General features: G+C 43.1%; 1 protein-coding gene and 1 long non-coding RNA gene across 3 annotated transcripts in view; one reads left to right on the forward strand and one right to left on the reverse strand.

The window, feature by feature from the left end:
- The window catches only part of PPM1H (protein phosphatase, Mg2+/Mn2+ dependent 1H), a 134,117-nt gene that overhangs the window by 37,061 nt on the left and 71,974 nt on the right, over positions 1-25,082 (reverse strand). For both annotated transcript variants that reach the window (XM_035332715.1, XM_035332725.1), the window contains exons 3-4: positions 22,101-22,445; positions 14,784-14,896 (exon numbers count right to left, since the gene is read on the reverse strand). In XM_035332715.1, coding sequence (XP_035188606.1) covers positions 14,784-14,896; positions 22,101-22,445 — 458 coding nt within the window. The remainder of the gene's footprint in view (positions 1-14,783; positions 14,897-22,100; positions 22,446-25,082) is intronic.
- Positions 323-24,783, forward strand: LOC118170483. The gene is made up of 4 exons (XR_004752742.1): positions 323-338; positions 2,127-2,129; positions 16,599-16,606; positions 24,357-24,783. It is a non-coding gene; the product is annotated as an uncharacterized LOC118170483 (long non-coding RNA).

Genomic DNA, 25,082 nt, shown 5'->3' on the forward strand with positions numbered 1-25,082 from the left:
CACACAAAAACATCTAAGCAACAAAGGCAAGAGTTATTTTCGTTGATGTCTACTGGGTATCCTTATTAGTGAAATGCAGACACCCAGAGGAGATGCTGCAGAATCACTGATTGCAGAACAACTCTTTGCAGGTTTTAATCCCAGCTGGGGCTGACACTGTCTGAAGCACTGGCTTCAAATGACTCATGCGAGCACTTTCCAATTATTGATTGGTCATATGTCATGTCAGAACATTTCTTCTCCAACAGCAAATGGAAATGGAAAAGCAAATCCAGTTTAACACAAATTTAACTAGCTACCTGCCAAAAGCAGACAGGTAATGGAATGACTATAGATCAGTGGGCAGATTTCACATGTACTTCTGCAAATGGCAGAGAGCAAATGCTCTCAAACACCCGTCTCTTGCCTTTTACTCTGCTTTGTTGCAAGCAAAACATGGCCTGGTCCTTCCCTGGTGTATTTCCACTAGCTGGAACACAGTTAAGCGGAGGTAAAATTTATGCAGCGTTCCTCCTGCATTTATTGGTCAGATATTGACTCACAAAATTGTATTGCTTTATCTATTATTTGCACAGTTCTGTAAGTATAGCAATGCTTGGTGCTTTCGAACAGCTGGATGAACCCTCTATCATCCCAAAGATTTTAATACCTGATTTGGAGCTGTTTCTCTACCATCAGTTGATTAATTCAGTGTTTGGGTAACAGCAGCATGCCTCTTGAATTCGCACAGAATTTGCTGTGGATTAAGCAAGTAACTGGCACTCAGATTCCAGTTTCTGCATGTTTTCTATTATCTCCTTTGTGTGCTCTTTTAGTCCTGTTGATGTGATATTTACATGCTAGCTCACTTCTCTGGATAATTTGATCAATTTGCTGGTATTGCTTCATGCCAGGTATTCAGATGCCATTGCAATGCAACCCAGGAATATGGTAGGCACGCAAACACTAAAAACTTTAAATCTTTGAAGTCAAAACATAGGCATCTTGAGAAAACCAGCCCTGATACAACCCAGCCTTGCAAAACCAGCAGCACTGCCATGGATATCATATTGGACTAACACAGACTCTGAATGATCACCTAATATTGCTAGTATGCAAATGGTAGGAGCATTACCACACAGGAGAGGAACTGCTCACATTTCTTGAGATTCACGTGGCAAAGAACAGACAGGTACAGGACTGAGCTGCACTGGCAGAGGTGGGAAAAGGCTCCAGTGCTGAGGGGAAAACAGCTCTGCTTTGACAGGTAACAAATTTACCACTCCTGGACTTGCAGCACTCCCTTGCAAATGATCATTTTGCAAATTAGAGGTGGCAAGAGCATAAACCTACACACTGCAGGCTCCCACTGGCCCTCCACTGCTACAATTAAAAACAACGTTGCATGCTTAAAACAAGACAGACATGGTGGCTGTAACTCATTAATTTATTTAGAGAAATTTGTGCAGAATTTTTGATGGAAATCCCTCTTTATGGAACCTGAATGCATTACAGGCTTACAAAAACGTCAGTTTGAAGGTTTGCTGATTTTTTTTTTCCTGTTTTTAACAGCACATTCGGATTTCTGAGACAGTCCTTTAAAACTGAATAAAGACCACCACCACCTTTTCTGCAATATCTTTGCGTTTATTTTTGCGGTTCTTAAGGTATTCAGATGTGAATCAGGCTCATTTACCCAACGACAGTGGCATGTTTCATAGGCAATTTGACTGGAGTTAAGCTTCGACTTGGAGGGACCGTGGGTTTAGTACAGAGTAAGCACTCTGGCAATAGCCTAGGCTGGACTGATCAAAGGAGCTGATCAGACGTGAACCCAATTTTACATACTAGCTTAAGAGAGTCATAAGGAATCTGTCGAGCCTGTGCTTGTCTGAAAGAGCTAGAAAACACACAGTGACCTAACTGCTAGCATGTCAACCTAATTGTTAAATTATCCTTTGCTTCCCCTTTAATCACTATTTCATAGGAAATCTGTATTTTAAAGACCGCTGAAGTCTGGGGTTCAGCCTTTTCTTTGTGCACACTGACACACTTCCTATATATGCTGATGGCTATCATTCTCACTTCTACGGGTAGAATTGGGCCCTCAGGGACCAACATCATATAAAAAGCAATTCAGAGGCGAGTGGGTCAACCTTTCATGGCTCAACTTATTTTCACTAGAAATTGCAGCCACCTGGGACAAAAAGTACAACCCGGCACCGAAACCCTTTGCAGGGGGAAATAAAGCAATGATGTTGATACGTGATTAAATAGAGACTCGGTTTTATGTTTTTCATTAATGCTTTCAGCAGTTAGATTTTATTCAACTCAAAAGTTACAGCTGCTCATAAGAGTCAAGTGATTTGATCTGAGGAGTTAAACAGCCCCAGATATTAGCAACGGGAGGGACACAGACGTACATATACAGGTCGCTGCTCTGAATTCAGCTCTGCTGGGCTCGTTATCCTGTTAGCAGTCTCGTTAACTTTCCACACCAGCTGCTTAGTAGTTTCCTGACAGTGAGGGATATTTCTGACCGTCTACATGACAAAAACGGACGTATTTGTTGGCAGCCTCACTGCAGAGGCCGGGTGTGAAAGCCTGGCCCAGGAGCTGCCGCACTCGGTGGGATTTTTCCCCGTGATTTAAGAGGTGCCGAATCAGTCCCTAATTGGGCTCGGAGACCGAAGTGCCCTTCCAGTGACCTGGCAATGACAGAGCTGGAGCAGTGAGGCTGCCAAGTGCAGTCTGAAGGCTTTTCCCATGGAGCAGCCTCCAGAGCCCCACATCAGTACCACAGAGGGAGCCTGGTGTCGAGAGCAGCCCAAGAGCTGCTGTTGAACACCCGCTCTACGTAGCTCTGCAGAACAATTAGTTTTGGCTTTACGCTTCCTAATGGACCAACAAGCAACATCGTGTTATGTGGACATTGCTGCTACTGCCACGCATGAAAGATGCATGCGTGCCATGGAATAGTGCTCTGCAAGCATTTAGCTCCCCGTGCGTCGTGGAAGTACGAGTGTATTATTTCATACCAGAATAAAGCTGCCCTATTAAACTGTCAAAAATAGCTATGTAGGAAGCCAGAAAACTTGAAGAGAGGCAGTGCTCAGGGAGCATCTGATTCTGCCATGTTTAATGGTGACATTTTAATTTCAACCACACTGGTGAAACACATTATAGCACGGCCACAGGGCAAGCCTGCCAAAGGAAGCCGGATGATTCATGTTTGCAGGGAACAAGCATGTCAACACTAACAAAATACTCTTTGATGACAAGGTTACTTCAGCGCCATACCAATCATTAATTTATATCAGTAATGAAGAAGTAATAAAAAAAAAAGCACAAAAGTGTTTTTGGCAGCAGAGGAGGCCAGGAGTCACAGATCTGCAGCCCTGGGTGCACTGCCCTCCAAGCTCCGTGGCTTTGACGCCTTCTCCATGTAGCATCATCTCAGGGCGAGCAAAGGGAAACTGTTCTTAACAGCCTCCATGTCCTCACAGCTCACGTCAAGCACTTTTTGATCATTTCTAAAAACTAAAAACTAGGGATTTCACCAAGTCCACCCCCCTCTTTTGAATTTAGCTACTTAATGCCCAGCGCAGGGCACCACACGCAGACCACAGGGCTGCACTTGCCCTGGCACTTCATGGACACGTGCACCACACACAAAACAAAGTACATTCACCAGTTTGAAACTGGTAAATATTCACAGGAAATAGGAAAACATTGGGAAAAAAAAAACAACCAAAGTAGTCTAAAATGGAAGAAACAATCTGATTTTGTATCTCTTTCCTGGCTGTTTCACTTTGAGGATTTTCTGATTTGGAAAATGCCTGCCCTTAACAACAATGTGGAGCAAGAGATGTGCCCAGGCTTCAGTGTGTGAGACGGGGCTGACAGTCACAGTGAAGTCTGCAGCAGGCTACACCCAGCAAGTCTCACACATGTGTAAAGAAACGTTATGAGCTTAAAAGGCTGCATGAAAATCTGCATAAAATGCTACATTTATCTTTTAGATCAATAACTACACAGTCCACAGTGCACAAGTAAGTAATATTCTGAGTATATCAGCATCTTAGGTATTTACTTACTTTCTGTATTCAGATTTGATACTTTAAAACAATAAGTGGTGCTTTAGTATATAACCCCCTTTGAAAATAGGTGGTGAGTGAAAACAAGCAAAGAGTAAAAATCTGCCACTGTGCTGTAGTGGAGCTTTCACACTCAAGACAGAGCAACAACACACAAGCCTAGGGAAAATATCAATACATCAATTACTTTTGCATCTTTAACATGGATAAAACAGCCACCCCTCCTTCAAGCAAGCAGGGTTGGTTGTTGTTTTCCTTTTTTTTTTTTTCTTCCTTTCTTTTGTGAAGAACACAATCAGCTAAGAATTGCACAGCATCCTTTCTGTGTTTCTTATGAGAAACAAACAGAGGGAAACTCATACATTTTAGAGGAAGCTATTGTTGGTTACTCTCACTTAATCATACAGGGAAAGAAACACTTTAGTGAACAAGGTCAAAAGTGTAATTTCACTGCTGTCATGGGCCCATTGGGATTCTGGTGCTCAAAACAAAGAGGCATCTCCTACTGTTAGGAGTATTCAGGGGATGCCCTGATTCCATTACACACTTTTCCAGCCAAAAATGATTTGAAACGCAACATTAAACTGCACATTCCTACAACCGAGGATAAAAATCTGGTAAAGGTGACAAAGAGAGACCATTTGGAAAACCCTTTTTGACAGTGTATATCAATTCCGAGCCACAGGGAGGATGTATCTGTTTTGTCAAAAGGTGTTAAGCATTGTGGATTCGGTGCAGATGAAGCAGAAGTGTCTGGGCTGTCTGGAGAGGTATTAGAAATGTGTCAATGGAAAAGAAAGAGGGATTAAACTGACAGAAAGAATAAGGCAGGGTTTTATTACATTCAAAGATGGAACCAAGCAGTAGTTTTAATTAGGTAAGTCACAAAATAGCTGAGGAAAAAGAAATATAAATCCTGGTACTGTGGAATTGGTCTAGGTGGGTGCTTGTTTACTACAGTAACTAAATGCGTGCACTTAAAGAAGCCGAGGAAGCACAATGCTACTGCCGGGTGAGCTTCAAACTGGTTTTGTTTATTTATGTTTTCTTAATTGCTACAAAATGAAAGAGGAGTGATGATAAAAAGATTCAACATAATGCTCACCTCCTCTATAAATTCAATTAAGAACTTCACCGTTACGAACAGCTACTATGGTTACTGCTGAGTTTTAATACCTTCAGCCCTGGCACCTTGGTTTCACTTACTACTACCTGGATCGCTCTCCTTAGTCCCACGCAGAATCATTTCCCATGTTTACTTCAAAACCAGGTGAACAAATACTTCATTGCATTGGCCATAATCATGGAACTATAGTGCAAAGCCCTTAAACAATTTCCTTAATTCTGTGCATTAAGTCAGGCTGGGGATAGTGACACAAGCCATTATACAATGTTTAGCTGGTATTAAAACTGGTCCCAGTGATGACATATCCATCACCATAAAACGCAGAGGTGAAAGCAGCAACCCTCAGCAACACGAATGGCAAAACATGCAGCTGCCTCCCACCTGTGACCCCCAGGGTACGTTTCATATATGCCTCGTTCCTACTTTGCATCTCTACCAAGAAAAAAAACAAGGAACAAAACAGGGAGGGGGTACAACTACTAAAATGGCCTCTGTCCTTATTTTCCATCTATTGCCACACAGTCCTGCCACCCTGCTTTCTTCACATTTCTCAGTGTAAACATCAGGCTGTCCACAGCTCCCTCAAGCTCATAATACAAGGAACTTAGGGGCTGCACAAGGGCAGGGTTAAAACAATTACCTAAACCAGTGTCCTTTGGCATTCCCTGCAGGAACCACGAAGAACCCTCCCAGGCTTTTTTAAGGCCCTCTAAGGCCATGAGCCCTCCAAGCAGCCGGGGTGGCCACCTCAGCAGCACTGGTGTCCAGCACAGCTGTGCTCTGGGAGGACGTCAGTGCTGGGCTTCCACGGGTGTTGCATCCAAGGGCCCCTCTTTGTTTCCTTGCACCAGGACTGAGCCAGCCGTGCTGCACCACCCTGGGGTGCTACAGGCATCTCCTCTTGCTTTTGCAATAAACATGGAAAGATGTTATAAAATTCAGTTTCTGTAAGAAACCTTGGGAGTCATCTTTCAGAGGCACTGTACCAGCAAGCGAGCTGCTCCTGTAGCACGTTTGTAGGGCTTTATGTTGTTTCCAGTTACCTGACTCATTGTCTTTACATTTCTAATACTTATTTGGTGATTCCTGTGAAGGTCTCTGGGAAAAATGGGAGTGCTGATACACCCTACAGCCACTATTTTGGTGGTCTGGTTGTACTAAACAATTGTATTATTTTTAATAAAGGATCAAGACTGGGCAAGTAGAAACTAATTCTCAAAGCAGGACAATATTCATAGATTTCCATGGACGTGTTTACTCCTCGTTTATACCAGCAGCCGAGCCAGTCAGCATCTTCCTTACTGCCACTAAGAGCAATAAAAATCTGAATTTTTAGGGCTCTCCCATTCCATCTTGTGTATTCAGCTAATTTAGTAAGCAGATTTCCAACACCTGGCTGCCTCCCTCTGCCCCATATATTGCATCCAGTCGCGAGAGGCACTTGGCCGTCACCAGCACTGTTACTAAACTTCTTCAGCTGTTTCTGCATCACTGCTCACTCTCTGTTTTTAAATTAAATCTAATACTGGGCTTGCAGGATGTCCAGAGCAGACAGCCTGGAGATGACATACTGCCTGGTGATTTTTGACCCCTGGAGCTCAGAGACTCTTTGGCAGGGTGTACCTCCATTCCCAGGAGATTCTCCCTTAAATTCCCTGCTCTACTTTAGGTCCTCATGTGGACTGCTTCTCTGAGCCAGTCTAAGTGTGGAGTTGTTATTATTAGCAGTTGGCTAATTATTAGCAGTCAGCTTTATTAACAGGGTTTCATTTTAGGGCTAATTACACTTTTTTAATATTCCTCCCATCAGTAATGTGATGGTGTTGGCTAACTGTATGTGATTTCTTTTCCTTTTTTTTTTTTTTTGTTGTTTAATTAGGAAAGTAACTTTTATTATTGAAATATCTATCGGTGGTGCCTTTGTATGTCTACCTATACACATTTACCTTGTACTATTTGCTACTCCGGTACCAGTAGCATGGCCCCAAAAGCCACCTAACTGCACTAAAACATTCTGTAATGAATTGCAAGTACTTTCTTGTCACTCATCTGAACGCACTGATTTTCCAGCAGCCAGAAAGCCATTACAAGCCAGTTTGCAGTGAGAGGACACTGCTAGCCCACAAGAACTGCCTGCCAATGGTTCCAGCACGCTTACACTGGAGATTTGCTGCCCTCATGGGATTCATTTTGCCTGTGATGATTTCAGTGTATTCTTCATCTGAACACCACCAAGTCCAGGGTCGCAGTGACGATAACACCACCACATTTCTGCACCGTGGCTGAACGTGCCACCCGTTATTCGGGTCATGCCAGGGAGATGAGCAAAGCAGCGCAGTCACATTTCTGTGACCAGCTCGGAGCCTCGGGACCGGTATCTGTGGAATCAAAGCTTGTTTCTCTGCTGTCCAGGATATCACATTCATCTCCAGGACGAGTTACTATGGCAACTAAACCTGGGCTTAGGGATGAAGGCACCGCTGTGCAAGCCAGTGCTTGCTTTGCCAGTAATATGGCTGGGATACAGCTGACCACAGAAGATGGAAGAAGTACAGGCTTTTTTTTTTTTTTTTTTTTTTCCTACTGTTCAGCAATTTACCATTGAGGATGTCAGAATGATTATAGCCCCTAAAGCATTGCATTTACTTTGATTTCAGCTTTTCTGCTATCCTAACTTAGCAACAGAACCTTCCAATACATTTCCGACCCCAGGAGACCACGCAAGCCTCAGGTGCTCCCCCTGGCTCCCCTCCTGAGGTGTGGATGGGACCTAGAGGTGCAAGGTGCCCAGCCTGCTTGGCATGCCTTGGTGCAGGCCATGTAACACAGGAAGCAATAACCCACGGGTCTCTGTCGGGTTAGCTAAAAAGGCACAGATTAGAGAGATGTTTCTGATCGCAGCTCCGTGAGCTGGGACATGTGGATTCTGCTGTACTCCTTACATCGTGAGCTGCCTGGACTCAAGATCACAGGCTCTTTATGCGTCAGCATGGTACCAGTAAAAGAGTGGTTAAAATTATGCCTCAGCACCCTTTGCTCATCTTGCTTCAGAGATTATAAACTCTACAGGCTACACGCACAGAATACACGTGAGGATGTTATTACAGTGTGAATTCTGTCCTTGATTAGTGCTTATACGCACCAATAAAAGTCAGCAACAGGGGAATTTTTACTTGCAGTGGTAGCAACCAATTTTGTTTTATTATTATTGTTTTTGTGTCTGGCTTGGTTAGTTGTTTGTTGTTGTTGCTTTGTTCTTTGAAAGGCTGAAAAAAACCAAGGAGGATGACAATTTATAGAATCCATTGCTCCTGGAAACTAATACCAATGAACTGTAGCTTTACAGTTTACTGAGAGAATTTCAATAGCAAAAAAATCTGTTCTTCCTCATAATCTGAAATGTGAAGACTTCATGGATAGAAGGCATCTGTGTGGTTTGGGCCGAAGACCTGACTGAATGTACCACACATAGAAACTGTTTACAATGGCTTCAACACCTGCTAGACTGCCATAGACATTGCTAAGGCATACTCTCTCCCAGAAAAAACAAGAGTTTGGAGAAGAAGCAGGACTTTTTTTTGTGGTCTTCAAAAGCCTATGAACACTGACTGCCAAATTAATAATTTCTGCCAAGTCAGTGTTGGAGAGGATGTGCCAGTGCTTTGGAACTCGTCATCCACTGCGTCGTTAGAAAGCGCTCTCTCCCGTCACTGCACTTTGAGTGCAATAACTTATTTCTGATCCAACACATTTTCTCCACACCTTTGATAAAGTGTTTCCTGAAGTGCCTCCAAAAGCTTCACCCAACACAAAATTCTGCAAGATGATCCAAGGTCACTGCTATTCCTGTGAATCCTGTGCTCTTACTTCTCCTTGGAAGGAGGCCAAGTGGCAGAAGGGAAGCAGAAGTGTTTGGAAGTCTGACTTGCAGGCCCTGCAGAAAGGAAGAGAAGCTGGGGAAACAGTGAGATGCGACTTGGCTGTATCTTCTGGGTCTGACTAAGATGTCACGATCTTTTCCAGCATTTTCGGCTAGGCAGCAGAATCAGACTTCTGCACCTACCAAACTGCAGTCAGTGAAGGAGAATGTGCGTGGGAGAGACTTGCTTTGTTTTGAATCCAGTCCCTCTTCACTTCACAGCCTCCTAAGCAGACCAAGCAGAGGTTGTCTGTTGCCCTGGGAAGACTAAGCACTTACTATTTTTGAGTGATTCCACCAAAGAATTAATTATCATCTAAAAAGAGGACGTGCATGCAGCTTGGCCAAAACATAGTCTGTAGGTGTTGCTCTTGCCTCGGAGGAGGCACCACTTGAGGATTTGAAGCAATGAGAATTTTCAAAGGTGGAGGAAATGTTGTGATGGATCGTGTGTGGTACCAGGGCCAAAGGACCTTGTGCATGGCTCAGATTTGCAGTTCCTCTTGTCTCTCTTTTAGGGGGAGACAGGAGTAAGAACTCTGCTTCAAATACTGCAGATTGAAGAAGTGCAGTAACTGAGTTAGTCTTTCCTCCAGGGACCTCTAAGGCGAAACACAATCATTGTTTATGCAGACACAGATGTAAGGAGATAAAAGAGTTTAAACAGACAACTAAAAAAAAAAAAAAAAGGAAAAAAGATACACGATTTAGATTAGAAAATGGCTAGTTAAGAAAAATACGAAAAAAATACGAAAATTAGAATTTCTTAAAAGATACCTTAAACCAAAGACAAAAGCAAACCAACTACACAGTAATAATATACTGCAACATTGCTTGGCTTCCACCCTTAAATAATGTGAGAGCTTCTGGCAAAAATCACCCTGCTGAACCGCCTTGAGGAAGAGGTCAAATAACATGAGCCACAAAAATGGGTCAGAATCTTCAATTCTGACTTCTCAAAAATTCTAGTTAAGCTACAGTGTCAGCCAACAAATATATTGCTGCTTCTGCGCCTCATTCATTTACTTCATAAAACTACAATTCCCCAAATTTTACTCCCTTCAACAAGAACTACTTATGAGAGAAGCAGCTAACAAACATCATGACACAGAAGTGTAAATGTAGTGAGATTCAACACAAGCAGTAAATCTAGAAAGAATGGAAATGGTAAACATGGTAGAATTCCACTTTCGATTTACTATTATAGTATACTACGAGAAGTCAGTGCTAAATACACATCTGGGCAGCTGAAGCTACAATGAAGTTATTTAACCTGCAGCCACATGGAAGTGCCATAAAATCATCTATTCAGTGAGCTCTTATCGTTTAGCTATCCCAAATGCCTTAGCATTAGTTCTACAATTGCAAAAAGGAGGAGAAAATATATTCTGGGCATGAGGATATATGTTGAAGATACTCTGAAAAGATGAGCACAGGGGAGCAAAAAGCAAGGAAGCAAAAAATGATAAAAAGAAGAAAAAAATAATAAAAAAACAAGCTGGTGAAGCAAGGTGAAGCAAAGAAAAAATCCAGGGACCCTGCAAGTCCACAAAGCCTCCAAAACATCAGGCTCTTTGCTTTGATGCCATCTTATGCCAATAAATCAAAAAAGCCCAAGAACTCATTTGCAGATTTAGCGAATGTTTCAGGGCCTATGGAAAAGTCAAATCAACTTGTGATGTCCTGCATCTTATACAATGATAAAAGCACTGCTAACCTCAGTGGCTCCAAACACAGCACAAAATGGCAGCGCCTGCAGTCTCTGAGCAGCTCCTTAGCCAGACAACATGAAAGCCAGAAGAATGCTTGTGCCAAAGACAGTTAATATGATCATATCGCATTAGAGTCATTGGAGTGATATTGGGCAAATGTTATGTTGCGTGAGGCTATACAGTAATGGGCAGTAATCAGTAAAAACATTTTAAGTCCTTGTTTTACTACTGCTTCATCACTAGCTATAAAACAACATACTAATAAAGAACATAAAACTAAAAAGAACCGAGATTAACAAGGCGTGTTATGGCAGTTTAGAAGTAAAAGTCACTTTAGCAATATAAAACTGAACAATACTACTTTAAAGGATGAGTAGAGATTTACTACTTGTTATTAAAAATAAAAAATAAAAAATCAGCTATTCAGAGAGTCCACAGCATATCTATCAAATTGGTAAGCAAAGTACCAATGCTCACTAGAAAGGCACTATATAGCGGATAGCTGACTACAGCACTGTCAGTCCCTACCTAAACAACCTTGCATGGACAATGTTAACCACTGAGGGGGGGAAAGAGAGAGAGGCATTAAAAAGCTTTGGCCAATATTCAGAGATAAATTTTGACTGTACAAGTAGGTATATTTATGGCAGAGTTCAAGAATGATCAGCAAGCCATTAGAGAACGAAAGTGGCTCCCTCCAAGTTGTTTTTATCAGGCTCTGAAGACATCACCTCATTTTTAGTAGGGTTCTGGTATCATGTGCAGTTAACATATAATTATTACAGAACTGTGATTGCGTCGTTAGCAGAAGTTTAATTATATCATTGACATTAGTGATGCCATAACATCAAGCTCAACAATAGTTCATAACAAAACGTACAATTAGCACAATTTTTCTCCTTTTTACACCAACCAAAAGTGTTCAGCTTGGAGAAGCCTAATAGTCCCTACAGAAGTGAGCTAGGGCTGAACCTGAAAGGATTGCTGGCTGGTAATTTAGTAATATGGTAATTAAAGTCTTTTCATGATGTAATTACACATCAGCTACAAAAGGACAGCTGCTATACAACAGTGCCAGGGTACGTGGCATGAAATGATTAGATTTGAGAAGCTTTAGTGGTTAAACTGAATACCACAGACATAAGTCTGAGGTATAGCTGGCACCACATAGCACATTATTATTCAGGTCTCACACTTGGCGTTTCCTTAGTCTCATTGTGATAGTAACAGTTTGTTGTATGTACCTTGGTCCTGTGACAGCAGAAGCTGTTCAAAACCCACCTTTATAAGCTTCTGCTGTTTTGAAATTGCCTGGAATTAGAAGACCAAACCCTCTTCTGGGCAGAAGCGGTAGAAATGAGGTTTGCGTAAACTCAAAATGTTCATTTCTCACCCCTGCAGCATGAAATCTCCTCTTTTAGACTAGTCTGTTGGAAACTTAGCTTGATTTATTTTCAGTTGTTTTTTTCTTCCAGTGTGGGAGTGGAGAAGGTAGGAGAATGAGGACTGAGAAGAGGCACAAATGAGTAGGTGAACTCAAAGAAACTAAAACTCCACTGAAGAACTGGGGGTTTTGGTATGTAGTTCCAAAAGCAAAAAGCACTAGGTCCCCTGTTTGGGGAAAAAAAACAAAACCCACTCTTCTTCTCGAGAGTATATAAATATTTTGTTTAGTAGTTTCTTCATAATATTTATCACTGCCCTCATTTGTATCTGTACAAAATACAAAGTTGATCACGCAAGGCATGAGACAGCAAAAATGCACATTTTTCCACTAACAAGAATAAGAGCTTGGCTGCTCGACTGGGCTCTTAAAAATACAATAATGCACTGTGCACTCTGGCAGTAGGCAGACAACCTCAGAGCTGCTCTTCTAGTCCTAAAATGTCATTTTAGAGATAATAAGCAACTTGGATGTTTCACAGACAACTGCAAACTCGCTTTCTGAAGCATGGGAAGTAGTGGGAAGGATCAACCAGTCTCCTACATCTTAAAGCGTTTATTGAATATATTTTCTTCAGCTAGGAAAATCTAGAAACAGGCGAATTTGAAAATGAAAGATTTTGGGAGTCCAGAGAATTCTTCTCAACATGAGGAATGTTTCTGTGAGGTCCATTTGGAAAGTGGAAAACCAAACTGTTTTGATCTGAAGTGACTCTGTTACCTACAGGATCTGAGGAATGAGTAGAAAAACTTCAGTCCTAGTTCAAAGCCTTGCCAGTGGCTTCCTTTCCCTTTTCATCCCCTTTTTTTTCTAAAAATGATGTTTTGGATGGGCTTAATGAACATTCTAAGCCTTCTGATGTTTCAGCACTTTTAACTACAGTGGACACTGGAACCACCTAAAGATGACCATCAATAGGAGTTTCTTCCCATGAGTACCAGGAGGTAAGAAAGGAACTAAGACTGCTCTCAGTGAGCAGAGGAAGAACCCTGGGGAACTGGAAGCAGCCATACATTTAAGAATAAAGACCTCAGCTACTCAGAAACAGGCCAGTTTTATACCACACTGTTAAGAGACAATAAAGCAATTCAGCTAACTTGATGGAAGAGACTCAACTGCACTTTAATGTACAGTAGCATAGGAAAACGTGATTATTTTTAATTTAATGGAAGAGAGCTAAAATGTAGTACAGCTGATGGTCCTGATGAGCGGATAGGTGGTCTTACTCAAATGCGTTTGCAGCCACGCTCTGTGAGGACTCATTTGCCGTTTGATGGGAAAAGGAGATTCAAATTTGGCACTTGTCAGGAGGAACTTGTTGAGCAATTTACAATTTTATTCAGCAAATTCATAAGATTAAGAACAATCACCAACAAGAAAAGAATAGAAACTTTATGCACAATGGATTTGTTTTACCTCTGACACATTTTAAAGCAACCAGAGGCAATAAAAAAAATATTTGGTTTGTTAGAGAACACTTCGCTCTTGTGTGTTGTCTCTGTAAATACATGGGTGTACACAGTACGAGCATGAACTGTCAACACTCAAAACTCAAAAAACATGAATGTGTAACTGTAGCAGTCTTCACTGAAAGACATGACTCAGTACCTGCACAGACTTTAGTTATTCAGCTGTTAACTAGCTGGACCCAACTGCAGACTGTGTGCTGTGGAGAACTACTCTCCCTGGCCTGCTTGTGCAGAAAGCTGCCAGAAGTATTATGTGAAGGTCTAAGTCTTGCAAGAACAGTCATTCTGTCTCTCTGGCAGTGCTGTGGCCACAGAACAATAGAGAGGGAAAGTATGCTCCTAGTTTCAGTTGACAAAGTTTTAGAAGACAAAGCAGCAGCTTTTCATTCACGAGATTTAAAGCATCCAACTGCTAACTAAAACAAAGCAACAACTCTTGAACTACAGCATTCAGTTCTGAGAAACGGGTGAGTACATGAGTCAGACCAGGCCACAGTAAAAATCTTAACCAGTGATAGCCCCTCTCCCTCCTCTCCTCTCCCACTGAAGGACTGGAAGCTATTTGTTTACAGATGACTACTGTCAATAATATCAAAATCTTGGTAATCAGATGGTGTCAGGTGGTTTGCTGAGGCTAGGCCTATGGACAGAGGCCACAGGACTTCCCATTGAATCAGTCCAGCCCCACCAGCTGTTCCAGATGCAGTCCCCTTGTCAGCATTCCACGCACAACTCTACTGCACGTCCAACATCTGTTTCAATGGCTCTTTAGTGACTTTCCTCTTCCCTGCGGCCATCAGCTCATTCAGGAACAATAACAAGGAACTGAAAAAGAGTCAAACTGCCTGAGTGCATCCACCTCTCAATTAGATACTGGAAGCCTATCACTGCCTTTTGCATTAATTTTTGGGAGAACTGTCAAGAGTCCAGCCAAAAAACAGAATCCCCTTGTGATAGAAGTTGCCACTAAAGAACTCAGTAATGCCAGATCTTGGGAGTTTGGAGGTGAAAATTGGGGAGACATCACGCTCACTTACCTGCTATCACCAGCATTTGCCACGTACAGCTTCCCCAATAAGTACACCACCACAAGGGCTGTGCAGCCACCAGAAATATTATACACGGTCCTCTCTCGTTCTATTTGCAAATCCTATGGGAGAAGAGAAGAAAAATGTATAAAGAGAGCACTGCAATTAATGTTTTGGAAAATGAAGACTCCTCTAAAAAATTACAGTCTTCCTTAAACTGCAGGTCCCACTGGCTTTCTTTACGGTTACAGCTTTGGCCACATGCTTAGGGAAAAGAATGAGAAGCCCTGGACTACCTACTACTTAGGATACAAAGCTGAGAAAAAATCAGCACAGGAGATTGTCAAACAGCACACATCAAGGAATAAATGGCAAGGCTGAGGGATGCAAGAGATTTTGCTATGGAAAAAACACAATGGAGGCAAAGATAAATGTAACTTCGCAACATGTACCTGGTGGTATTATTGGAGAGCACTTTACATAGACAGCAAATAATTAATGAGACCTAGCTCTGACATGAATAACTACCTGCTCGCCAAACAGGAGGCTAGGGTTGTGGAGCGTACACCTTTACAAACAGCAGCAAGACACATTCGTGCCACAGAGCTATCCTTCAGAAACACAGAAGAGAGGGATGCTAAACTTGCTAAGGGAAGCAAACAAAAGGTCAATAAAACAGCATTTATTGAAAAATACCAGGCATTCACAGACTTGCAGGATGAACCACAGTATTTAAGGCTGTGTCTTATCTCACCACTGTTATGAGGCCCTGGAAAGATTTAATGCACGGGTGCAAATGCACATGCACGGGTGCAAACGTAGGGAGGTAAGTACCTACCCAAGCAGTTTTTTCTGTGTTTAACTTCCAACTGATTCTGAGTTTAATAAATAATACATATATTAATACATTATATATATATATTATATTGATAGATGTGGAGGACACACGTCACATCTGTCACTGAGAGTCAGTCAAGCTCAGAAATATACGTTATCCCAAGAAAGACCGGAGATGGCAAAAAAAAAAACAGCTAAACGAGCTACTTCCCAGTACTCCACACATCTTAAACAAAAAATGAATTGTATGTCAATGAACTCATTCTGCTGTCTCCCAGTTTGTCTTGTGGTAATAACCCAACGTGTTGCAAGTTACCCTCCTCTCCCGAGTCCAGAATCAAGCCCAATTTCAAACTGGTCTTTCTCTGTGATACTGGATTGAGACAGGGATCATCATTTAACGTGGCTGTTGCAAATACTGGCAGATCTTTCCAGTTAAACCCTGCCTACTTGTATGCATTTTTTATTATGAATATATTTGCCTCTATGTGTGCTCTGCTTCATTTTCATATTTGCACTGAGCAACAAACAGCTCAAATTGTCCACGCCTTGGGGTATGGGATTTAGAGCTTTATTTCAGAGCTAAATTTATCCAAAGAAAAGCACCACAACAAATGCTAGCCATGACAGCTGCAATTTGATTGAAAACCTGCAGCACTGAAGCAGGCTGGGACCACTCTTTGTTTCCTACAAATTTCCGGAGAGGGAGGTGAGCGGGGGCAGTGGCGGGGATGCTCGGCAGCGCTCGGCTGCTGTCCCGAGCGAGCTGGGCAGGGAGGGCTCCCATTTCTAATAGCGCCTGTCACAAATAATGCTATTCCTGGCGTGCAGGCAGCCTGATCCCATTTGTGCCATGGGGAGGGCGGCGGGGACAGCAAGAGATGTGCAGCGCTACCCGACGAGGCCATCCTCCGCTGCGCACAGGAACTGCACGCTGCTTTCCTGCAGACAGCGGGGTTTGCTGCAGATCTTGCAAGTCAATTCAAGGATGGATTGTTGGGGGGATTGTTATTGGGTTGGTTGTTTGCTGTTTAGGTGGTGAGGACCAGGAGGAAAACACCTCAAAGCTAAAATCAAATCTTGCAGCACCTTTGGTCACAGACATGGGCTGCTTGCAAATGCCACTTTATCTAATCTTGCCATAGAGAAGCTGATTTTTCCTCCCCGTGGTTCCTATATACTTTTAAATTAAGCTGAAAAGAACAGTTCAAAGGAAGCAGACGTTTCTAACCATCAAAATAATTTAAACTCACAAATACTACAGTGGATTTTCCAGGCACTGCCAGGAATTTTAAAATACCTTCATCTCTGCTGCTCAGGGTATCCTCTGAGACCTTGAAACAAAGTACAATTCCTCACCTGGCTTCAGCCCTGTCACACGTACACTTCACAAGTGCTAGAATACCTAAATTAAAATTTACTTCTTTCAATAAGCAGAACTCAGAAGCATTTATTATGGGAGAGAAGATGGATAATCCTTAGGGCCTCATTTGCAGAGTTTCCTTGACTTAAACTAGATCTGAAGGAGGAGGTTTCCTACATATCAACAAAATTTGAGGGAAAAAGGTAAAACAAAATAAAGCCCACAACTGCCACTAACTCATTCTGATGTAGAGATATTGGCTTTTAATGAAATACTTTGTAACAGTGCTTCTTGGAAAGTAGTGCTGCACAAAGAGGGGCAGAAACTCAAGAAACCCCTGAAGCCCTTAGAGGTGTAATGGGGCTCATTCCAGACAAAGCCCAAGTACATACAAAGCTTTCCTGATTTCCCACCTGCAGAAAGATTTCAGAGCAATTTTTTTTTCCCTCCCCTCTTTTTCTGGAGGATGCGACTTATCTCTGCACAGCAATCTGCTTGCTGGGGAAGAGCTGAGCAAAACTGAGCTGAATCAAATGATGCCTCGCTCAGTCCAAGGGGCAGCACGTGGCACTCTCAGACCCCGATGGAGCTGGAAAACTTCACTCACTGAGCAGAAAACGGATATGAACTGCGGGCTGGAGAACAAAGGACGAAGAAATAGAGGGCTCATTAGTAGCTGGGACAACACCTCTCTTTTAGCTGTGAAATTATTTAAAATAAAAAGATTTCTGTATCCTGTGCTCAAAAGGCAATCATTCAGTGCCAAGGAAGCAGACAATTTTATCTGTGCTCTGCCCCCCCTTTTAGGGAGGGGCGTGTAGCAGCAGGTAGGAGCAGGGTGCCCCCGGGGTTGCCTTACACCTGGCCCCCTAGGTGATGGCACACAGGGGAGGATGGAGCCAAGCCTCCAGAGGACACTAAAGTGCTGCGAGGTGTGTTTCCAGAGCGGGTGATGGAAAACTGTGGTCACTGCTCCGCTGATTACAGAAGCAGCCTGAGGACACAGTGTGAGCCCTGGGACAGACCATCGCCGCTGCCTGGACCACTCAGGGGGTCATCCTAAGCGAAGGTGTGTCCTCAGCGTGCTACAGCTCAGACCTGAGCTTCCCAGAGCTAAAGCACTGGTTCATCATGCTACTTAACAACCTCTTCCAAAAAAAAAAGGAGGAAGATTACGCCATGAAGCCCGCATCATTCGCTCAGTCGGAGGCTCACGGCGGCTTGCTCGTGCCACCTCGTGGAGACCTGGTGGAGGGGCTCGGGTGTCTCTGCGAGCACAGAGTGGGCCGGTGGTCTGGGGGTGCTGCGGGACCCCACCTTCTCCTTCCCCCTTCTTCCAGCAGCTGATGCAGGCTCGCACATGCAGGCTGCTGGCGTGCTGCAGGGGCGAGGGGAGAGGGGCGAGGGGAGAGGGTAAGAAAGCTGCAAACGTGGTGGTACAGAAAGCAAGTGCCAGCCGCATCTGGCGCCAAATTAGATTTGGCATCTTGAAAACAGAGGTAGGTAAACTCAACAAATCACAGTACCAGCATTTCAGCTACTCATTATACTGCAATAACTACTAATGAAACTACTTGTCATCTATATACATCCTCACTGTAGGTCCTCTGGGACCTTTATCTTGCTATGACAGCAAGGAGCTTTACTCCCTGCACAAAGCATATAAGATGTCTGTTAAAAATAAAAACAAAAGACCACGTTTCAGAGGGCAAATAGTCAAAATTAACTCCTTAAATTGCTTTAGCTCTGTCAAAAAGGCATCAAAATGCCTGTACCACTGTTGCAAGCTTCCTCTATTTCCTATTCCTATTTGGCTATTTGACCAGGGGATTTTTTTCCAAAAGAAAACCATACAACATATGCTGCTCTCAAGATCGGTGCCATTTTCATTTGAAGCATTTTGTAAAAGCATCTGCCTAGATTTCATGTGAGTTAAACAAATTTAAATAAAGAAGAAAAAGCGGGGACTTGGAAGTACGGACACAGAAAAAGAATGGACACAAACATATGCCTTCCGATAAATCATGCAGCCCAGTTCTGTGCCATTTTTTCCTGTCCAAAATTAAACAAGGTTCAGTGTGGAATACATGTCTTCTCTCACAGGACTAAAATAGATTTAAAAAATTGCACTCTGACATACATCGTTAAATTCGGGGAAGGGATTAAGATTAGATGCTTCTATCTAGAACTGAAGAGCACTTGCAAGTACCCTCCTGGTTCCTAAAACCAAATCTCTAAATGCACATCTCAACACCCAAGAGATGATTATTACAGGATTTGATTTCCTACACCTTCAGAATGTCAGCTAATTTATTTCCACTTAACTGAAGTAATTGTGGTCACTGACAGTTACTGACGCTGAGAATTATTATTATTATTATTAATTTAAACAGGACAATAAATTACCTGAGAACACCTCACAGCAACTTGCTAATCTCAGTTTCAACACAGAGAACACTATCTAGAAGTGCTTCAAAAAGTGGAAATCCTAACAGCTTAAATTTCTAAGTTAGGCAATGACTTAGCATGTAGCAGCTTCCCACAGTGTTTTGGTGCACGTAGCTGTAAGACAAGCACTTTCCAAAAGAAAATCACACCTGACAAAGGAAAATAATTTTAAAAAGCCATTTGATAGGAATCAATTGCATTTTGTTTGTCACTCAAGGCCAGAACAGGGAGAGCTGAACTAGAATTCGTAAGGACATTGGAAAAAAAAGTAATGGCATGTAGAAAAAATCTCCTGAGAAAAGGGAACAAAACCCTCATTTGACAAACCTGGCAGGCTGGACTGTTACTTAATAATAAAAACTAAGTAAATGAAAAAGGAACCAGATCTACCTAGCATTTTCACCGGATTCAAAGGGTTCCTTTGCAGTGCTAGGTCTTTCAGGAAACAACACCGAGAGGTCTGCCTACGTGTCCAGGAACATGAGCTTTCCCCAAGTGCCAGGTAAAATGATACACCCTGCTGGCACGGAGCCCCTGGAAATGATGAAATGATGCAAGTCTCAGCTGTGCTGAACTAACTCCACAACATCCATGATGTTCTGATACAAAACAGGAACAATGTACCACGGAGGAGAGGCCCAAAGCCTTCATCCAAAGCCTGCTAGGAGTATAAACTGGCAGGAAGATACAGAGAAGTGGGATGAAGACAAGTCATTGCAGGCACAGCTGAGACTCAGGAGTATTGACCTTCTGAACTGCTCCCTTACACAGACATTTGTGCAAAAGAAAACGGTCTTTTGCCTAAACCAGTCATGATCACAAGACACCACCTAGAGTTTAAAGTTGATATAATTATCAAATGCTTTTCTTAGTTTGACTTTTTAATAATACTTCATTTTAAACTAAAAAAATAATGCCAGGGTTGTATTGCATTGTGAGAGCCACAGCTGGAGTCAAAGTAAAAGTGGGAATTAAGGTACCTCACCTGTAGTGTATGACCAAAGGCACAGGGAGGAAAAAAGATCCTCTGGACTTCAGTTTAGAAAAAGGGAGGACAGATTACTACAATCTGTACATGGAATACCCAGCCATCACATCTGTAATAAGTTATCCAGGGTTTCTATATTTCTACTGTATTACAACTTTTCCACTGCTCTAAGAAAAACGCTGTAAGAAAAATCCCTGGCCAAACACTAGGGCAGGCAGCATCATCTCTTCTCTCCTTTCTCAACAAAGAAGGGAGCAAGCTAGTCCCTCTTTCTGAAGGGGGCATGCTAAACTGGCAGATTTTCACATCTTCCGCTTTCCTTTCAGCTAGCAGAAACTTAGCCCAGTATCTGCAGTGAGCTCATCTGCTCACGTGCCCCACACCATCTGATGCCAAAACCTTGGCTGTGGGTCTCACTCCTGTACGTACCCACCTAAAACTGGGATGATGCTGTCCAGAGCTGGTTGGTGGATGTATTTCCCTGCACATCCTTGGGAAAAAAGGGCAATCCAGCAAGATAACTGCTATTCAGAATTCAAAGTGAAACACCACTTTGTAGTAACAACTGCAGTCTCTAATTAGATGCATGTACTAAACAAAATTCACATATGTCAGGAAAAGCTATGACTGAATCCTGCCTTTGTACTTCTTTCCAGACAACAAATAAAACCTCTGGGAAATGCTCATTAGTTCAAAAACCTTCTGCTCAAAAAAGAGGCAGAGAAAGAGAGAGAGAGAAAGAAGACATCTCCCAAGACCTTATCCCACGTGTACTTGCTGGCAGACCAAGCCTCTACTCTGCCTGACAGGAATTATTTTTAAGACTGAAGAACTGAAGGGGAAAGTGCATAGCAGTTATATCAATTACAAAAGCTCAAAGAGAAAACATAGCTTTCCATGGGGAAATTGGAGGATATTCTGTTTGCACGGGGTCATGATTTCTTCTCAGATATCCTTGCTGTACACAAATCAAAGTGGGTGGTAAGAACATACTTCATGTCCCACCCACCCACTCCCAACCAACCTCACCCAAGAGCTGCAGGCACCCTCCCCACAGACACTGCCTTACGAGCAACCCCAATGAACTGCAAGTCATCAGATCAAGGAAACTGGCTCTCATCCACGTCCCTGATGTGATTTTAGGACTCATTTTTGTGCAGCTGTGGGCAATACATGCAAGTGTGTGCAGTGCAAGGGATGCTGAGGTGCCTTTGCTGCTACTCCCATAGGGCAATGAGGCTTTCTAAGGCGCACATCCACATGTGTAGCCTGATGACAATGGCCGATGCTAAATGTGCCACTATGAGGCAACGCTGATTTTTAAGATTAAAAAGAACAAAAAAAAAAAAAAAGAAGAAAAGATGAAAGAAAGAACAACAAACTTCTCAGAGTCTTTCTAGCAGAGTAAGCCACTAATGATGTCGTCATGGCAGTCCCTGGGATTTAGGATGTTGCTCCTGTTTGACTGCTAGTAAGCCTGGCAGCAAAGGGAGAGAAACAGTTCCCTGCCTCACAGAGACATACCAGTTAAACTACTGAGGCTCTTAAATACCATCTATGTATGGACAGAATTATTTAAGTAGAGGGGAAAAAAAGTGGAAAAAGAAAACCCCTTAAAGTTCATTTTGTCCAGGCCATGCGGCTCATCGGTGTATGCAATGAGAACTTCAGAACCCAAAGATGCACGTACCATTTCCTTGAATGCACTTTCTATAGCCCCAATAACCAGGCACTCATGTGGGATCTTCTTCTCGGTGAAGAAGCGTGTTGGAGGGGTGCTGGGTGAGCCCGGGGCCCCCACGCCGCCACGCAGGGAGGCTGCCCGTGTCAGTGTCCTGCTGTTGGTGGCCGGGTTGTCAGGCTCCTCTCCCAGGCAGGTGGGGGGGAGGACGGCCGTGTTCCTCAGGATGTCCACGATCTCCTGCAGCTGTTCCAGGATATGGTGCTGCAGCAGTTTGGAAGCGACCACTGCTGCTCCTGACCCAGCATGTCCATCAAACAGGGACCAGTAGTACAGGCTGATCCCATCTGTGTCCTGGAGAGATGGGAGGGGAAAAAAAAAAGAAAGGAAAAGAGACAGTCACCATCATGCAACCACAAGTGATGTAAGCGATGGAGCAGCCAGTGGCACAGCAGCAGCAGGTAAAAAACAGGTCACTTTCCTAGAGGTGATCTTTCTACTGAAAAGGAAATAATCCAGTGTGTTAGTACAACTCTTGCAGGGAAGAGACATGTATTTTTACCTATTTTTTAACCACCTCAAAAAATACTAACAAAAAGGTTGAGCTTGCAATCTTTTTTACCTTATAGTCATCACAGAATGCCTTGAACAAACACTAATGACTATGTAGAGGAGAAGTACTGGAGAGTCACATCTCTGATATGTGATATACCTACCACTGGGCAGACAAAAACCAACATAAGACGACACCTGGTACTTCTTTGACAGGCCCTTTTTTTCAGTAGGCATTAGACCAAAGACCTAGCTAGTGCCACGGTGTGACCCCTACCTCTGTGACTGGCAGGTAAGGCCCACCCATGCTGACAGAGGGCACAGCTCAGGCTTTTCCTGTCTGTGTCAGACTGGGAACCAGCACAGAGGTTCTCAAGGATGGTGGATGCAACTAGGTCCAGCTGCACTCTTGCTGTGCTAGTGTACACATCCACTGCCTAAATATTCCCAGTCCCCCAAGAAGTTTCTTGTACAGTAGTTGCTCTTGTACTGGAGTTACACATCCCCTGACCAGAAGAGCTATGGCAAGTGTTTCAGAATAGCTCTCAGCATGACAGTACACTTTTAGATCTCTCATCTTACCTTAGCTCCTAGCAGGCTGCTCAACACAGTTGCTCTCATACAGAGAGAGAAAGTATCTAAAAAAGTAATTTTTTCTATACATTATTAAGAAAAAGGTATATGTGGTAATGTTATATATTTGTTCAGCAGTTTTTGATCAATTATATAATTTTAAAATATTTCTTCACTTCTGCTCTACACAGTCTCCTTCTGACAGGTGTAAGTCATCTTGCTCTTGCTCTGATTTGAGCAGAAACTGTGTTCTCGTGGTGGCGTTCAGTATCGCTAAGATAGGGCCCATTAAATCAGGCCTCAAGGTAGACCAAGTTCTCAGCAGCACAAGCTCAGATCTGCCTGAAAAAGCACTAAGGGGTCATACCCTAGATAACCTCAACTCTTCTGGAAAATTCACCTCAACATCCTCAGTGAAACATTTAAGGACTAACAATACCTGTCTTTGCATAATAGCATATTTGGCAGCAGCGTCAGGAAAGAATATTTCCAGTCTCTTTCTCCCTCCGTTTCTTCTTAACCCTGCACCTTCTCCCAGCTTTGCTGAAATAACTGCTCGTGAGGCTGCCTTGCAAGCCAGAAGGGAGTGGGCTAATAAAGATTTTGAAATAAATGATTTTGCAAGGGACGTGAATCAGGCAATACTGTTGCAAGACACCAAATACTACAAAAGTGTAACCTATATCTCAAAGCAGTCAAATAACTTAAAAATTATGTCTGAACTTTGTGCTGACTACGGTCTAATTTAGGATCACAGACATCCTAGCAATAGCTTGACAGCTAAAATAGGTATTTACTTCATTCACCTCAAAATGCTCAGATACACAGCAGATCAGCATAATGGTCAAGACACCACCTGAATCTCCTCACCCCATGGGCCCAAAGCACTGCTTATTTCAGACCTGTTGTGAACTGCAGCTCCTTTTACTTTTTGCTGTTCCAGCAGCCCCACAAAGGTGCCAAACACTGGCAGTAGGGCAGAGAAAACAGGTTGGATTAGGAACACCATAAACTGCCATTCACCAATCCAAAAGTAAATATTCATTGCTGACCTGAGTTACAAAATCTGAAACTTAATGCAAAACGTCTCCTTCAGCAACATGTATCTAGATCCTCACTACAAGTGCATGCTGTTCTAAGTTGTGGAATAATTGCCTAAGGTGACTTGAAAATTAAACAGATATTCATGTTTTAACAAACAGGTACAACAGTGAAGAAGCTTCCAGGGTGCAGTGTAGCTGTGCTAACAAGATGTTCCCTAGGCCCCCAACCTTAGATGCTATTGCACCGGGGGAACCTGGTGTGCTGACTCTAAGGAACAGCACGGAGCGCAGAGCGGCGTGGAGACACCGCGGCTGGGCTCTGTGACCAGGTGGGGACTCAGTTGTTCTTGCGCACACCAAGACCGATCAGCTGCATGTTTGCTGCCCTGAGCCAACCACCTGCCATGGTTTTGACAAAATGCTGTACTCCAGTGAACTTTGCTCGTTTTAATATCATTATAACGCCAAAACACACCTCCATCGCAAAAGCCACCCGCCTCCAAGGTGTGAACACCCCTCACAGAGCACGCGCTCTGAATTTCTCACAGCCTATTCCTTTAAACAAAAGCCAGAAAACTTTGCACCAATCGTGCCCAAGATATGCGTGACTACTGTCACTCAAGCTCCACCTAAAAGGTAGAAAATAATATAAATTGGCTTAAGAGAGAAGGGATGTGAGGGAAGATACCATCACGAAGGATACCTTCTGACTTCTGGGATCAGTTGATGGGCTGGGCCTCTCTTCCTCCCCTCCCCACTGGGACACCTCTGGGTAAGATTTGAACACTTGGTCACACCAAGTGCCTCCCTGGGAAACTTAGAA

The sequence above is a fragment of the Oxyura jamaicensis genome, chromosome 1 (genome assembly GCF_011077185.1).
Source record: "Oxyura jamaicensis isolate SHBP4307 breed ruddy duck chromosome 1, BPBGC_Ojam_1.0, whole genome shotgun sequence".
NCBI classification, from domain to species: Eukaryota; Metazoa; Chordata; class Aves; order Anseriformes; family Anatidae; genus Oxyura; species Oxyura jamaicensis.